This window comes from Cebidichthys violaceus, unplaced genomic scaffold (genome assembly GCF_023349555.1).
Source record: "Cebidichthys violaceus isolate CVI_PGR_0920_01 unplaced genomic scaffold, fCebVio1.0.p SCAF_9, whole genome shotgun sequence".
In the NCBI taxonomy this organism is placed as follows: Eukaryota; Metazoa; Chordata; class Actinopteri; order Perciformes; family Stichaeidae; genus Cebidichthys; species Cebidichthys violaceus.
Window position 1 is genome coordinate 12,443,112 of NW_027176975.1, and position 15,376 is coordinate 12,458,487.

Genomic DNA, 15,376 nt, shown 5'->3' on the forward strand with positions numbered 1-15,376 from the left:
TATGAACAAGGAAACCCACATCATTCATGTATTTTAATATTCTTATGCATAGCTTTGCATAGCCAATAATTCAATGTATTAAAAACATTACTCTGCGGCTGTGATAATACATATCACAGCCATATTATATATTATACAGATTGTATAATCAGGCTTGTCTGGACTGCCCTCATGTGGAGAGAACTAAATACTGCATATAAAGTGTGGCAGCCACCGTCCTAATTTGATGGTGATTTCTAGTGGTAGTTTCTATAGCAGTGGTTCTCAACTGGTCTGGCTGCGGGACCCACCATCACTCCTTAATGGCAAGCCGCGACCCACATTTCAACTTCTCAAATGTATTTAATGAAAAGATGGTGCAGTTTGAACCTGCGCTGAAAATGTCCTCTGCAGTCGTCGTAGTAGTAGGGAGCTCTCTTGTTCCTGTCCATCCCTGTCCCACGTTTCATGTAAACCAGTAAAACTGCTTTGTTTGTTATGTCTGTAGATTCGTCCATTTGTAATGCAAAATGACCACTTGCCTTAATTCGAACTGTGGTCTGTTTGATGTCATTCGACATGTCTTCAATTCACCTACTTATAGTGTCATTTGACTGAGGTATAGTTTTCAGTTTATCCGCTGCGGATTGATCCAACAAATGCCGCTTCAGTTTTGACGGCTTCATGCTTTCTTGTGCCAGAAACTCGCTGAACAAAACAGAGGTTTTTGTCCTCTTTTGTCCTCAATGTAAGAAAATCCTTATCTCATGTAGTCGGTGTTGTACAAACTTTGTGGGTGTTCTTCTATACTGTGAATTGGCAGGTGTCTATTAGCATTACAAGGCATTAACGCCAAATACTGTTAAGGACTGTAAATAAGTCCTTTGCATAAAAAAATCCCCTTCAAAATGAAAGCACAAGATTTTTTATTTTTTTTTTCCCCCAGGCAAAGGTCCGCTGAAAACGGGTCCGCGACCCACCAGTTGAGAATCACTGTTCTATAGTGTTTGATCTTACCAAAAATTATCCTTTATTAGCTAATAGCCACATCAAACAGTCAGTTCTTTGATTGTGCATCATTTTTTATTCATTCAACAGACTAGTTTTGTTCACTAGTCTTTAAACTTGCTCAAAATTAAAGGTGACTTAAAGAACCCTCAAACAAAACAAAATCATCAATCCACTTCTTTCCAGGTTTCAAACGCATTCTTTAAATGTCAGCAATTGTCTAACTTTTTCAACACAGAAATTAAACTGGGAGAGTAATGTTAAAAGTAAGTAAACCTTCTACAACAGAAGATGACACAGGAGAAACTGAATGAGAAGAAAGTGCGTACTTATGGTTTAACCACGCAGGATATATACTGGAGTTCTGTTGAACCAACAGGTCTAATCTCTTCAATATAATACTGCGTTTTTGCTTCCTCGCAATGGTGTTAGAACAAAATCCCAGGGCATTGACCTCAAACCCAAAAGCTATCCCCTAGAAGGGTGATGAAGTACTACTCCAAAGTATTACCTATGATAAATACTGAAATGTACCTGTTTCCATTTATTCAAAGCTGAAGTTCCACACTGATGCCAGAGCACTGAGTATCTTGGAAAGATTTAAAAAGGCGCAACGTGCCTGCAGCTGGCTGACTGCTCGTCTAATATTAAGCACCTGTAAAGATCTTATCAATATTACTCATGGATCCTAGATGCTCAGGGTCAAACTTCAGGAAAGTTGGACATCATAGAGCAACCACTGTGATACAAGCCATTGTATCACAGTGGTATCAAAAGTCTAAAGCGCACCTAATGTGAGCCAGCAGCTTGTTAAATCCCGGCTTTGCTTAGCATCTCAACAAAATGTTATCCATAAGGCTTGCAATGTGCCAGGAGGTTGTAGAAAAGCGTTAACCTAGTTGTACAATGAAAAATTAAGGTATATGAAACTGATGGATCCCAAACAATGGATCAAGCCCACAGAACAATGACCGAAAGAGTGAACTTTGGCTACCTACTAAAACCTTTTTCCAAGAAATATCTGCATGGCAGTAAAAACACAAGCAGCGGGAAGATCAACTCAAGAAACAATGTGATTACATTAACTTCAGTGTTGTCTACTTTGTGTGAACCATGGATGTGCTGAACAGAAGTTTCTGCTTTTTCTTCTTCTTCTTCCCACCTTTCTCATCTGAAAGACAAGATCCCGGGGATGAGTGCATATCTTAAGACAAACAATTTATCTTTAGAAATATCTGAATTAAATGTGCTTGATACAGTTCATTCACAGATGCCAGACCTGGGCCAACCACAGGTTGTGGAGGAGCGGCTGCACCGCTGTCCAGCTGCAGAAGCGCCTTCTCAAAAGCCTGGCTGAAGGAGTTCTGGAAGCTGGGCACAGGGACGCGGTCGGACCCGTCACTCTCTCCATCGCTGTCTGCTGCTGGGGGAGCTAGCAGTTTATCTGAATGGCACAAGACACAATAGTGACTTCAGGAAGCCTTCAGGGAGTTTCACTGATAAACAGCCATAAAACAAAACAGACTTTACAGGAAATACACAATCCTATACAAAGCCCCACTTATTTCCCCCACACCTATCCTTATGTGCTACTTGTAGTACCAACTGACACAAGTACAGAGCAAACTATGAATATAGTAATGTGTTATGGTGTAAATGGTAGTCTAACAGACCATTTCACATGTGAAGCATTTTGTCAGGATTACTTTGATGATACATTATAACTGATTTGACTGCTTGTTGGAAGTGCTTTTAAGCTCGACTGTTTTAATGATTTTTGACAGATTGTCTAATGTAATACTGCTAGGATATAGTGACCGTTTGAAGTATGCTAAAAAAATATTTCTTTAAAAGTTACCAACTGCAGCGTTAAGTAAGACCAATCCGTTTATGTTATTTGGTATTCAGGTGACAACGAGGTGGACTGAAAGTGATGCCATTATTTTAGTGGGTCACATGAAATTGGGGCTGACTGCTGCAGCCAGCCATCAAGAGCCCACCTGCAGTTGTGCATAACGGTTTGTGTGGATTTATGTAACTCAAGCAGGTACCGCAATGTTAACACAGAATGCATGTCCACAAATAAACTATGACTACAGAGTCTGGTGGATATATCATTTTGTCTTGACCTTTCAATTACAACAGGAGGAGACACTCAAATTTGAATTAAACTTACAGCACACATGAAAGTATGGAAAGTTTCTGAATCAGTACTAAATTTATTTTTTGTTATTAGAATTGTAACATTACATTTTCTAGTCACATCAGCATCTACAATCGTGCACTACCTGTCTTTGGAGTGATCCTGGGCCCAGCATCACCTCTGGCTTTCCCATCTCTTAGCATCTAGGACACAGGACCATGTCAAGTGTATAAGTTATGTTCTACAATATAAGCCCTTCAGTTATGTGATACATTTGCCTTATGACAAAGGCAGTCTCAATTGCTAAGCCGTTTGTGTGTTTGCCATACACACCTGTGCAAAGGACATGCAGTGGGAGTCGTCCTCCACACTACCCACAATGGGTGAAGAGCTTTGCTCATTCACATTTGGGAATCTCATCCCATCTAAAAAACAAAATGAATGCTCAACTCACAATGTTCAAATGCTTAAACATAAGCCATGAACAGGCAGAGATTACATTCATAGAAAAGAACAATAAAGTGCAGAGAAAGGAGCTTCTCTTACCAGAAGAAGGACTGCAGCTGAGGGGTGAAGAGGGGGCAAAGGTGAAGTCAGGCTGCATTGGGTGGCTGCTGTTGTGAGGAGGAGATCCAAATGCTGGGAAATGGTGAAGGTTCTCCAATCCAATATGCACCTCTGGATCTGGGGAACATATGAATGCAAGTACAGTTAAAAATCTCAGTCTGATATCTCTCAGATGTGTGTAAATTATTTCTGGAAGCATGATTTTCAGCTTGTGACCTGAACTGCTGTACTTACATTTACCCTGCTTCCTGTTCTCCTCAATTTCAATTCGCTTCTCTCTGCGCTTCTCATCCCTTGCTTTCTTCTGCCTCAGGTGCTTTCTCTTCTCCAAGTCATCTAGAGGTTTGCAGGAAATTATATACAATCAACAGTTCTAATAAAAAAAATCTCCTAGCTACAACTGTAAATTCACATTCTGAGAAGAGGCAAAGTGTTCTAACCTGCGAATGTGTCCAGAGTTTCTTTGGACAGGATTGGCGGCTGAAGGGCTAACTCACAGATGCTGAACTCGCAGGTGAGTGGCAGATGTGCCAGATAGCGATGCCGGCGACGGATGTCCTGTAACAGAGCCATGTATGAAAAGTCAGTTGAAGCAATAACTGAGATTGCCATTTTCAAAGAGTTAAAGTTATAACGTATGCAGGTTACAGTAGATTGTAGAAGCAGCTTTTGGGGTGAAGAAATACTGCCTAAAACTTGAAACACTCATCACTATCTGCTGAAAAAGCTAAACCAAAATGATTGGAATGGCATCTGATGTGTTTCTTTGTTTTGCTGACCTCAGTGACTGTGTGTCCCACGATCTCCACCACTGTGGCAGTGATGGAGTCAGGACTGGCCTCCAAGCTGCCGTATTCACGCAACAGACAGCGTACATTCACAGGATGCAGGAACATCTGCTGGCAGTCATCAGCTGGACGGACACATAGGAGAGGAAGAAAAAAACAATAAGAAACGTTAGCACTGAAACTTAAAAGAGAAACCTACAGCCAAGACAAAATAGTTCCTGCACCTTTTCATGGTCAGACTCCATAACTGTTTCAATTACTATGAACAAGATTGTCCAGTTATGTTTAGAGCAGGGAATTAAGCACCTTGGTAGAAATAGTAGTAGGGTCCGTGCACCACACTGGCTGAAGGGCGGCCTGACTCGGCCTGGCTGGCAGGGCTCTCCTCCTCAGGTTGGGGCTCTGGTGCTGCACCCATCATAGCCTCCAGAGGCTCCTCAAGCACACTCTCCAAAATTCTTTCAGGGAAGCCTGGTAGCTCTGCAGTGGCTTCCTCTGGGACATCTGGGACCTCAGCCACCTCATCATCAAATGCAGAGGAGTACTGCAGCACAGGCTACGAAAGGAAAGACAGACATCTCTTACAAACCAGAAGCATGATACTATATAATACAAGTAGAAGCTATGGCATTGGGGGAGAATATGCAAGTAAGATAATTTGATCCTGTCACCAATAGATACAATATTGTCAAACAAGATGCATTTTTAGACTCGCCTTGGTGCTGCTGATGGTAGTGACCACTTCCTCCACAGGAGAAGTTTCTTCTAGAGTCAGAGAGGACAGATCAAAATTGTCTCCTACATTTGCCTTCTGCTGCTTCAGCAGCATTTCCTCCCGCTCCTAAAACATAAAGACATACAGTTAGAGAGGTAAATGTCAGTGTACAGGTATGTATAGTTTTAGTTTCATATTCCACCTGGAGACACGCAAGAGAAAAATGCATTGAGTGGCAAAGCAAAAACCTACTTGTTAGCCATTGTCTTTCATGCCTGCTCCATTTATATATTTTGAATGCACTCATTTTATACTGTGATTTTTTGTTAACTATGTACTGTCTATTGATTCATTTCTGACTACAGACAAACAAAACCTAATTGTGTGGTGTCACAGAGAGGCGTACAGCTTCAGTTACCTGCAAAAGACACAGGGCGCTTTGGATGAAACAGCATTGGGCGTCCCCCTCCTGGCTGAGTTGAGCCTGCAGGACATCCTTCTCCTCTGCCACCAAGCTCAGAACCTGCGTCGAGGAGGTCAGCAGCAGCTTGGAATATGGGCTAAGACACACATCTAGAAAACAATATAAAAGATTGAGTAGTGAATCTTCCAACAACATAACCCAACTTCTTCAAGAACATAAAAAGTCTGTATGTAGAAGGTGCTATAGAATTACTGTAAGCCATATAAAATAATTTAGAAGACTATGATGCTTAGAGGAAATTAAGACTCTTTTTCATAAAAGGTGCCCCTGTCTCTCACCTCCAAAGCGAACAGGCTCCTCCACCTTCACCCACTGAGAGCTAGGCATGGCCACCAGAGCACCCTTTTCCCTCTGCATTAGGCGCATGGTGATCACATCACCAGCCACATACTGCCTGGTCTCCATCGCAACCACACTGCAAAAAGGAACCAATTGTTAAATATAACTGTCAAAGAAACTCAACCAAAATAAATTAAAATGAATCTGCCCCTATGTGAAGGCTTTATTGCTTTCCTTGTTAAAATAAAGAATTACTCCTGTCCTACTGCTTTCTTTTACCTCAGAGTTAGCCTACAGGGCTTTATTTATTTCATATTTACCTCTTCAGGTCAGCGGTGTGAACTTCCTCATAGCAGATTGGGCACTTGGACCAGCTCTTGTCACCAAGAGACAGGTAGTGCAGCATGCACGGCCAGCAGAAGATGTGTCCACAGCGGGTGATGCGGGCTGACAAAGGAGGGTAGAGGCAGATGGGGCAAGACGGCACCTCGTGGCTGTAGATGCGCTGTAGACGAACACAAACGGATTGTGATTACGTGCATCAGTATGTAAATGAATGTGCGCTTTATTACTTATACACATGTACTGGTAGCACAGTTCAACAGATAACAGGCACTCACCACTTGCTGCACACAGTCCCAGTTGACCAGAGTGTCTGGATCAGTGAAGTGAGCCTTGTAGTCCTGGTCATCAGTCACCACAAACTGGCAACTATAACACACAAAGTGTGTTAACTCCCACATTATTTCTGTTTGCAACATCTGTTTCATGTTGGGTACGGAGGGGTTGCTTACTTGGCCTGCAGAAACAGCTCCTTGTTGAAGGGCTTGTGCTTGTGGCCCCATTTGTTTCGGCGGCCCCAACCGGAGTGGCCTCCATCTCCGATGCCACCGTTACCTCCGCGGGGTTCAAAGGTGAAGTTCAACAGGTGGTTGAGGCTTATTTTTTTCGGTCCAGCAAACTGAGCCGGGCTAAACTCGGCCCGGCGTGTCTCTGCTACCTGGAGAAGCAGAAGTGGAGAAGAATCTGTAACGCACGTTTGAACTTAAAACTGATGCTGTGCTTCTTCTAAAAGTTACAAATCTTCAAAGATGAGATCTTTTATATTACTCTTACTGCTGACATTTATTTCAAATTAAAAAGGTAGTTTTGTTTTTTTTTAAAAGGATGATTCATTAAGAATACCAACCTCCTCCCGTCGTCCTCCACCTGTAACTCCATACTGTCGTGCTCCACCTCTCTGGGGGGGTCTCTTGTCAAAATTCTTGCTTTTCTGTGAAGTGGTGTGGCGAGAGCCTTGAAAACTTTCGCTTTTAGGAAAGGAGGGTTCACGCTTGCGGCTGTAGCGCTTGGAGCCTCCATTATTTTTACCTTCTGAAAGAGAAAAAAAATGTATAAGCAACACAAACACAGAAATATTATCCTTAAATTTAACATATATATTTAGCTGGTGCCTGATTTTTAGGACGTTAACCAGAAAGTCCTGGAGGACAAAAGAAAGCAATATGGGGGGGATTTGTAGCCATGTAAACATATGTAAATAAATCTATCATTAGTGCTATGGGTTACAATAAGGCCTTCTGTAAACTGAAGAAAATGATGTCCTTGTGTCCAACCCACATACAGCATATTGCAGAATTAACCACTAAAATAAAAGGGTCAGCCTCTTTAGGTGACTAATTGCCTAGCTTCAAACATTTCTTGATGCCAGGAACAACTTCCACACATCTTTAGGAAACATATATTAGCTGTACACAAATGAAAAAAAAAAAAATGTGCATGAGACGAATTATGCAATACAAAAAAAAAAGTGCAAACATTCTTAAAGTGGCTTTACTGAACGGTCATTTAATCAGAATGGTGTGTAAATAAATAAAAAAAATAGTTCAAGGTACAACTTTCTTTTTGCCAAAGTTGATTGTTAAAATGTGTCCCTGCATTCAACTGCGGTGCATACATACAGGGCAACGGGTATAACATATACAGTGTTGTGTGCAAGTATTAGATAACGTTACAGTTACGAGTGTGAGGGGGCCAAATGTTTGACAACGACGTCATCCGTACCAGATAAACAACCTCTGCGCTACTGCTAGGCCTCAGCAGGCCACAAGGTAAAAAAAAAAAAAAAAAGTGTTTAGCTACGAGTATGTCTGACAACTTCGAGTGAAGGTTGTGTTGTGCACCGAGGTCTTTTCACCTGTTTTGGGTTTAGAGTCGCCCGATGTTGGGCCTGTGGAGCTGGAACGGGGCGGAACCTTGGTGTTGGTGCTGGTGTTGGGGTTTTTCTCCATGTTTGTCGCCGTGCAGTGAGCGGTTCTGGGGCAGAGCTCCGGGTAGAGAGCCACCGAGCTCTCTAACATCAAACGGAAAAACAAAAGGGGAAATCGGGCAGTAGTGAGAGCGGGTCAGGCGACGAAGGCCCTGGTTCATTTCTGTCAAACACGGAGACTCCATCACGGTGACATCTTGAGAATAAAACAACAAGGAAAAAATAAGAGACACGATTTCGGCGTCTCAAGTTATGGAAGCTGTCGGTAGAGAGGACGAAAGCTCGCCACGCGGGGCCAAGACCCCCGAATTCAAGGCGTTTTCTTGTTAAGGAAAACAAAATGGCCTTAACAAGGCGTTAAATGTTTTCCAAAAGCTGGAAAACGTATCAATTTAGAGATTTTAACCAAAAAGAATTGTCCGTTACAACGGGCTTGCACTAATGGCGACGGGTCGCCAAACGGGAACCTGAGAGACCCGGATGTTTCTTGTGCCGCTTGCAAATCTGTTTAGTAAAGTCTAAACTAAGCATTATGGGAAACGTAGTCGAAGAAGCCTTGTCGGCTATGAATTACCATAACAGGTTTATAGGCTTCTTCTTATCTATGGTTTTAGGTGATAAACGGGTTAAGTAATCAATACCCTGACACAGTATGGCGCAGTATTGTTAAAGGTTATGCTATGTAGGCTGATATCAATAGAATGTAGACATTTTTGCATTTTAAACTAAATAATTTACCAACTGTTTAACACTAATTTTGTGAATGTTTGGGTATGTACAAAAGATAATTTTTAGGACACCAAGGACAAAACCAGTGTATTCAGAAACAATGTTTTAATTTGTAAACAAAATACGCATGACCATAAAACAGTATAAATACAAAATATTTCATTGAAACATGAAAACTTTTTCAGAACTAGGATGTCTTATTTTGTGCAATGAGATTGCAGTTTTGTTTTTGGTGACACTCAGGCCATTCTGCCAACCGAAATGATTAATGTGACAAACATATCTAATGTGTCCCTCTATTGAAGACTGGCATATAGTCAGTCAGTTTTATTTACAAACAAAAGCTCTGAGCAGCTACAGTATAAACCATATTTACACAGAGTTGGGTATGCATTTTTTCAAATGCTTGATTTCAGTCCTGTAACAAAAATTGTCTGTCGCCCTTTACTGTACGCTCTGAAGTCACTCTTCTTCATCTTCCTCACTCTCTGAATCTTCAAATTCTTCCCTGTTTCCTCTGGTAAGAGTGCAGTTCAGAATTGCTTTCCGTACCTGTTGTTTTTCTTCTACAAATGAAAAAAGAGGAAAAAGCAGTCAAAGGCCATTTTCTTACAGCCATCTTGTAATCAAAGTATTGTATTCAACGCTGTGGTCTCCAGTAAACTAAAGACAGCAATACAAAATCCAAAAGGACCTTAGAGTAAGTGAAATGCTTCTATACATCCTGTAAAACAGATTATAATTCAACATGAATAGATAAATAAATAAATGGACCACATATTTCAGAGTTCAGTATGAATGATACAATTCAATTCCATACCTTCATTTTTACATTTAGGTAGCATTCGATGGAGCTGCTGGGTGTTGTATCGGATCAGAAACTTCTGACAAGTTCTAATTGTTCCTGAAAAAAAACATGCATCTTTAATTATAGTTTAATTAATATTCAAGATTGTCAAAGGGTACGTCTGATTCATTCTGGAATGTGTGTTGATGTTTTTCTCACCTCCCACATGCAAACAGTTCAGAAAACATGAGATTTTCTGCCCACGAGTTTCAATACAGGTAATGAAAGGCAATGCAGACCAGAGGAGTTTGTAACACATTTTGGGGAAACGTAGGAATACTATTCCAGTATGAGCATTCAGATATTTCACTGAAAAGAAACAACAACAAAAAAGAGAACAGTGAGAGCTCAGTTAACACTACAATATCCTTACAGAACTGTGTGATTAGTGATTAATACAAGAGCAGTATCATCATCATGAGTTGAAGGGTTGGGGGAATACTTAACATTCTCATGTCAAGGCATCAAAACATACCCTGCATCTAATGTGTTTTCAGGAAAACTAGACTGAATGATATTAATTCAGCACTAAAGCTCCCTTTGTGTATCTAAAAAGTAGTTGTGGACGGCAAGAATTTGTGTATTTCACTCGCCATTGATGCTACTTCACCAAATTTTGCAGGTCAATTTTAAACTTTTTACTCTACTTCATCTATTTGACAGTTTTGGTACTACTTACTCTGCACCGTAAGATTTGACGAATTATTCTAGATTAAACTACATAGCACTGTAAAAAAAAAAGCTGAAATGGCCAGACACAATGGCCAACATGGACATGTTGTCAACACGCTCATGCAACAGTAATTGAAAACAAATTCAGCTTAAAAAGAAAGTAAACAAATAACATAACACAGAATGGGGTCATTCTGCTGCACAAGTACTTTTAGCTTTTACAATTTACGTAACGTGAGGCCTACATTTTAAAACGCAGGACTTTTACTTGATTGTGATTTTTGTACTTTACACACGTCTAACCACTGCTTACCAGAGAACCTAGTGCTGCAGAGAGCCGCCCCATAGTCGCCGTGTGTGCGGGCCACCGCTGCCTTCACTGCCAGTGCAACAGCTCGGTCATCCAGCAGCAACAAACGGCTCCTGTCTGGGACGTTGACTTCGCACAGTAAATACCTACCAACCGAAGAAACGAACTGTGAAGACACACACATTATGAATACATAGTACACGAGGAGCACATTTTACCTGGACTTCACTCGCACCATCGCAGCTCGTCTCTTCTTCCGTGGGAACTTCCGTCAACAAAAGTTTCTCTACTGCCTGGAGAGTTGCACTAGCGCCACACGCTGGACATGAATTGCGTTGCTGGTTGTACTTCACGCTCGATACTATACAATAATTAAATACAATTAGTAATAGTCCAACTATGAATATCCTTATCACCCTTATCCTAACATAAAACAAAAGCAGTTTGTAGACCCAACAACACGTTCTGGATTAATTAAGAGCGATAACGGTCGAAGAAGAAACGGGAGGTCCGGGGTTTAAACCATACATACCCCTTCGGTAACTATGACAATATCCATCGCTCTTAGCCAATCACAAGCTCCATTTTTTGTCTCACATACAACGATTTACGCCATCTTGAAATTACACCCGCAGTTTGTCAAGTCGCTCCCAAATAAAAAAAAACAACCTCTCTCTCTCTCCATTACTGCATCAGTATCTGGTGGTTATGAACGGTTCGCAAAACAAATCGGCCCCGAAAGTCAGCAGAGGTCCGACGGACGCAGACAGCAGCGGCTCGGAGACGAAGCACAGGGAGAGAAAGACAGGTGGAGGAATGCTGAAGAAGCTGAAGTCGAGGCGCAGTCAGACGGAGAAGTGGCCCGTGGTCACAGAGGATGAACTCCGGGCTCTGGGGAGAGATATTACCCCGGACAATGTGCTGGGACTTCGGGCAGTCACAGAGGGTAAGAAGTGTGAACGTTAACTTGGTCCTGATTGAACTCGTTAGGCACCATATACCCTATGTTAATGGAGGCTAAGTGACGAGTTTTCATATTAGTTGACCAATGTGTCCATTCATTGCAATGAATATAGTCACAATGTTAATTTCGTCGAACAGGTAGCGTCAACGTAGGCATGTGTCTAGCTATGTTTTGAGTTTGGCATTTTAACTAACTTAAAAGTAGGATATATCCAGGGGCGTAGCAAGGAATTTGGGCCCCTCACAAGAAATATTATCTAGGGCCCCCTGTATTAACAGCTGTTTTTTCTGGCCAGTTTGGGGGAAAACAAACAGATTTAAACACAACATATTGTCATATATTGTCATCCTTTTAACAAATGTTTTAGCAAATACAAAGTAATTTGCAGTCATGTTTCTTTCCACCTAACAAATGCAGGTCTATTCACGAACATTGCGTTTTGTGTTTAGTCTCAAGTGCAGCTTTAAGTAATTTAATCCAATATTTTTCGGGCCCTTTCTCTTTGGTCTCCTGGAATCGCGACCACCTAACCCAACTTGTAACTAACTGCCGTGCTTCACCCATCTGAGTCATCCTACATCCAGTCTACCACAGTTGCAGTGAATACCTAATAACTTCCATTGTTTCTTTGGCCTTTCCCGGACCAGACAACAATGGCATTGCTTTCCTTTTCTATCGCTATAGCATTACTTAACAACTACTGCAAGGTTCAGGAGCCAGAAAACAGATACTGAAACCCTAGTTGCTCATCAAGTGATGTCTCTGTTCTCAAAGTAAGGATGAGCCTTTGTGCTCCGGAGTATAAGTATTGGTAAATCTAATCAAACATCAAAGAAGTACCACTGATAGCTAATGGTTGCTTGCTATCAGATTGCTAAATGTTTGAGTTTGTCTAAACATGAGCTCACACTTTTTATTTTTTTTCACATTCTAGACTATCTGTGCAAACCTGAAGACAATATCTACAACATTGACTTCACACGTTTCAAAATCAGAGATCTGGAGACAGGAACAGTGCTGTTTGAGATTGCCAAACCTCCTAACAGCAGTAAGTGACACATTAACTTCTGCCTCATAAAGATGCAACTATTCACAAAGGGAGATTTGTTTCACTCAACAAGACCTGTTTTCTTCTTCAGCCAAAGCTCTGTGAAGTTGTTGATTGTCTGCTTACACTTCCTTCCAATATAGCTGCTCAATAAAAGTTGATTTTATCTGTCACTTGGAAATTAACCCTGTCTAAGTTGTCCAGTTTGAAGAAGGATGTATACAGACACACATATGTGGTTCAGTTATAGCCTGCAGGTGTTGCACAGTCAACAAAGCTCTGTGTCACCAAGCATGAGAACGGCAGTCTTTCAAAGGGGCATGCTGGGTATTGCTCTCACCAGAAATATATATATAAGAGAACAGAAAGTCCCACAAGTAGAGGCAATGCTTAAGCAACATGTACATTTCATTGCTTACTTTGTACAAGTAACAAATGCATATAATATATTTAGATTTTAGAAAAAAATTTTGAAACAACCAAACTATATAAAATGCCCTCAGTTTCATCACAGTTTTTCTTATATTATTATTATAACTTCTATCATTTTTTGAGAAGACAGAACATTTAACATGATGTTGAGCAATAGCATGAGACAGACAACAGTATCTTACATATTCTGCATATAATGTATAATCACTTTATTACACCTTTTCAGCCCAGTTGCTCTCACGCTACTAATTATTGTATTTTTTGCCTTTCCTGTGAATATTGGATGCAGGCCAGCTAATCATGTTTTCTGTATTAGGTCCTGTGGCGGGTGAAGAAGAGAGTGGAGATGTTGACATCAGCGCAGGGCGTTTTGTGCGATATCAGTTTACACCAGCCTTCCTAAAACTGTGCACAGTTGGTGCAACGTAAGTAAATGAACCGTAACTTTCTGGCTCGTATAAACTGAGAGCATATTAATCAGACTTTTATGTTGAACTAATGAACTTGTTTCTGTTTCTAAACGTCAGTGTGGAGTTCACAGTGGGTGACCGGCCTATTAACAGCTTTCGTATGATTGAGAGGCATTACTTCCAGGGATGCCTTCTGAAGAACTTCGACTTTGATTTTGGATTTTGCATTCCCAACAGCCGCAACACATGTGAACACATTTATGAGTTTCCACAGCTTCCAGATGACCTCAGTGAGTTTATTTTATTCAGCCACTGATGTTAATGCTGTTGCATGCATATTTTCACATAATAATTAATATCTTAATCTTTTTAATCTGTCCTTCCTTCGCTCTTCTCTTCCTTATTCCCCTCCAGTTCGCCAGATGGTGGCACACCCTTACGACACCAGATCAGACAGTTTCTACTTTGTTGACAACAAACTCATCATGCACAACAAGGCAGACTATGCCTACAATGGTGGTCTGTAATATTTGAGGGGATGATGTTTGCAATACTTCCCAGGGGATTGATTTCCTGCATCACAACCACCCAAAAGCTTCTTTTTGGGGGACAGAAGTATTCTCTCCTTTTGTGGACATTCCACCGAACTTGACAACATTCTTTCGAACTAACAGACCACATCTGCCTTCATATGAAATCATGGATCCATTCATCAGTACCTCATTGAGCTCAGTTTCTGTGACTCCGAGGAATGTTCAGTCAAATATTTCTCTGTTAATTTTGACTGAAACCTTTTTGTTCTGTCTTTCGGTTTGTCATACAAGTATCATGTTTCACTTTTGCCTTAAGTTTCTTGCCGTCTCTGCTGGAAAGGGACACTTTGAGTCAAAGACCTCTCACGGCAAAGCCTTTGGACTGTTAGCGATCACTTCATTTACTTTAGTATAGAGATGTTATCAGTTTATTGGAACTACTTTCGCAAGTGACAATTGTGTTTCCCGTAAGGAAAAGCGAGCATTAACTAGATGTTTTACAGTATTGTTAATCATAGAGGATCATGTAGCATTAGTTGACATTGTTTGAGTTTCATTCTTGCTTAGATATCTATCAGTTGTCATTCATTTGGACTGTTTGTGTCAGATATTTAAGTTTGGTTTCGGTTTTACAAGGAACAATAGGTTGACCAATCTCATCTTTAGTAGTTTATTATCCAAGGATAGCATGAGCTCTTTTCATGATGCCAGCTGTTCACTCTGCTAATATCTGTTACATTTTTATGACAACAGTTTTTTCCAATCTAATTGGCTGTTGACTGGGAATCTAGTGTTTGTTCTATCAAACTCTGAAACACACTGTGATACATGAAAATGAAAAGATAACAGCATAATCTTGCTTTATATGACATGGTTCAAACAGTTTGATCGTCGCTTCTATCCACTCCAATGTGTAAGAATAGATATTTAACCCCTTGACGTGAGTCTTCCTGACTTATTTGGCACAACAGCACTGGGATTCCCACTCTTGTTTTCCAGTGGTGTGGTGTACCTATTAAACTGGTTGCTGAAAGTATCTTCAGCCGCTCTGCACTCAGGTTCTCAATCTATCACTTAAATACACAGTAGCACACAACATGACCGTACAGACTGATGTAGCTTGGTAGTTGATCTATTTTTAATGAGGCGGTTTGATAGATGCAGACATGTTTCTCTTTTCATAGAAGCCCTGTTTTAAG

At 40.9% G+C, this 15,376-nt stretch overlaps 3 protein-coding genes across 4 annotated transcripts; 1 reads left to right on the forward strand and 2 right to left on the reverse strand.

The window, feature by feature from the left end:
• Positions 1 to 1,040: 1,040 nt before the first annotated feature.
• Positions 1,041 to 8,707, reverse strand: rnf10 (ring finger protein 10). The gene is made up of 17 exons (XM_068703817.1): positions 8,161 to 8,707; positions 7,153 to 7,337; positions 6,758 to 6,963; positions 6,584 to 6,674; positions 6,284 to 6,468; positions 5,963 to 6,099; positions 5,619 to 5,773; positions 5,201 to 5,326; positions 4,792 to 5,041; positions 4,477 to 4,610; positions 4,138 to 4,255; positions 3,932 to 4,033; positions 3,677 to 3,814; positions 3,464 to 3,555; positions 3,276 to 3,333; positions 2,267 to 2,431; positions 1,041 to 2,158 (listed from the first exon to the last, which is right to left on the reverse strand). Exons 1-17 carry the CDS (start codon positions 8,321 to 8,323, stop codon positions 2,085 to 2,087), a joined length of 2,379 nt encoding a protein of 792 aa, XP_068559918.1. The 5' UTR covers positions 8,324 to 8,707; the 3' UTR covers positions 1,041 to 2,084.
• Positions 8,708 to 9,049: 342 nt separating this feature from the next.
• pop5 (POP5 homolog, ribonuclease P/MRP subunit) lies at positions 9,050 to 11,206 on the reverse strand. 2 transcript variants are annotated; one of them, XM_068703655.1, is made up of 5 exons: positions 11,009 to 11,206; positions 10,794 to 10,936; positions 9,968 to 10,117; positions 9,782 to 9,865; positions 9,050 to 9,527 (listed from the first exon to the last, which is right to left on the reverse strand). In XM_068703655.1, exons 1-5 carry the CDS (start codon positions 11,026 to 11,028, stop codon positions 9,424 to 9,426), a joined length of 501 nt encoding a protein of 166 aa, XP_068559756.1. In that variant the 5' UTR covers positions 11,029 to 11,206; the 3' UTR covers positions 9,050 to 9,423. The 2 variants fall into 2 exon arrangements, with proteins under 2 accessions (XP_068559756.1, XP_068559755.1); XM_068703654.1 differs by lacking the exon at positions 11,009 to 11,206 and having other exon boundaries at positions 10,794 to 11,002.
• A 201-nt stretch (positions 11,207 to 11,407) lies between these two features.
• Positions 11,408 to 15,116, forward strand: unc119b (unc-119 lipid binding chaperone B). Its single transcript, XM_068704169.1, has 5 exons — positions 11,408 to 11,736; positions 12,689 to 12,802; positions 13,551 to 13,659; positions 13,762 to 13,934; positions 14,059 to 15,116. Exons 1-5 carry the CDS (start codon positions 11,499 to 11,501, stop codon positions 14,169 to 14,171), a joined length of 747 nt encoding a protein of 248 aa, XP_068560270.1. The 5' UTR covers positions 11,408 to 11,498; the 3' UTR covers positions 14,172 to 15,116.
• The last annotated feature ends 260 nt before the right edge of the window (positions 15,117 to 15,376 follow it).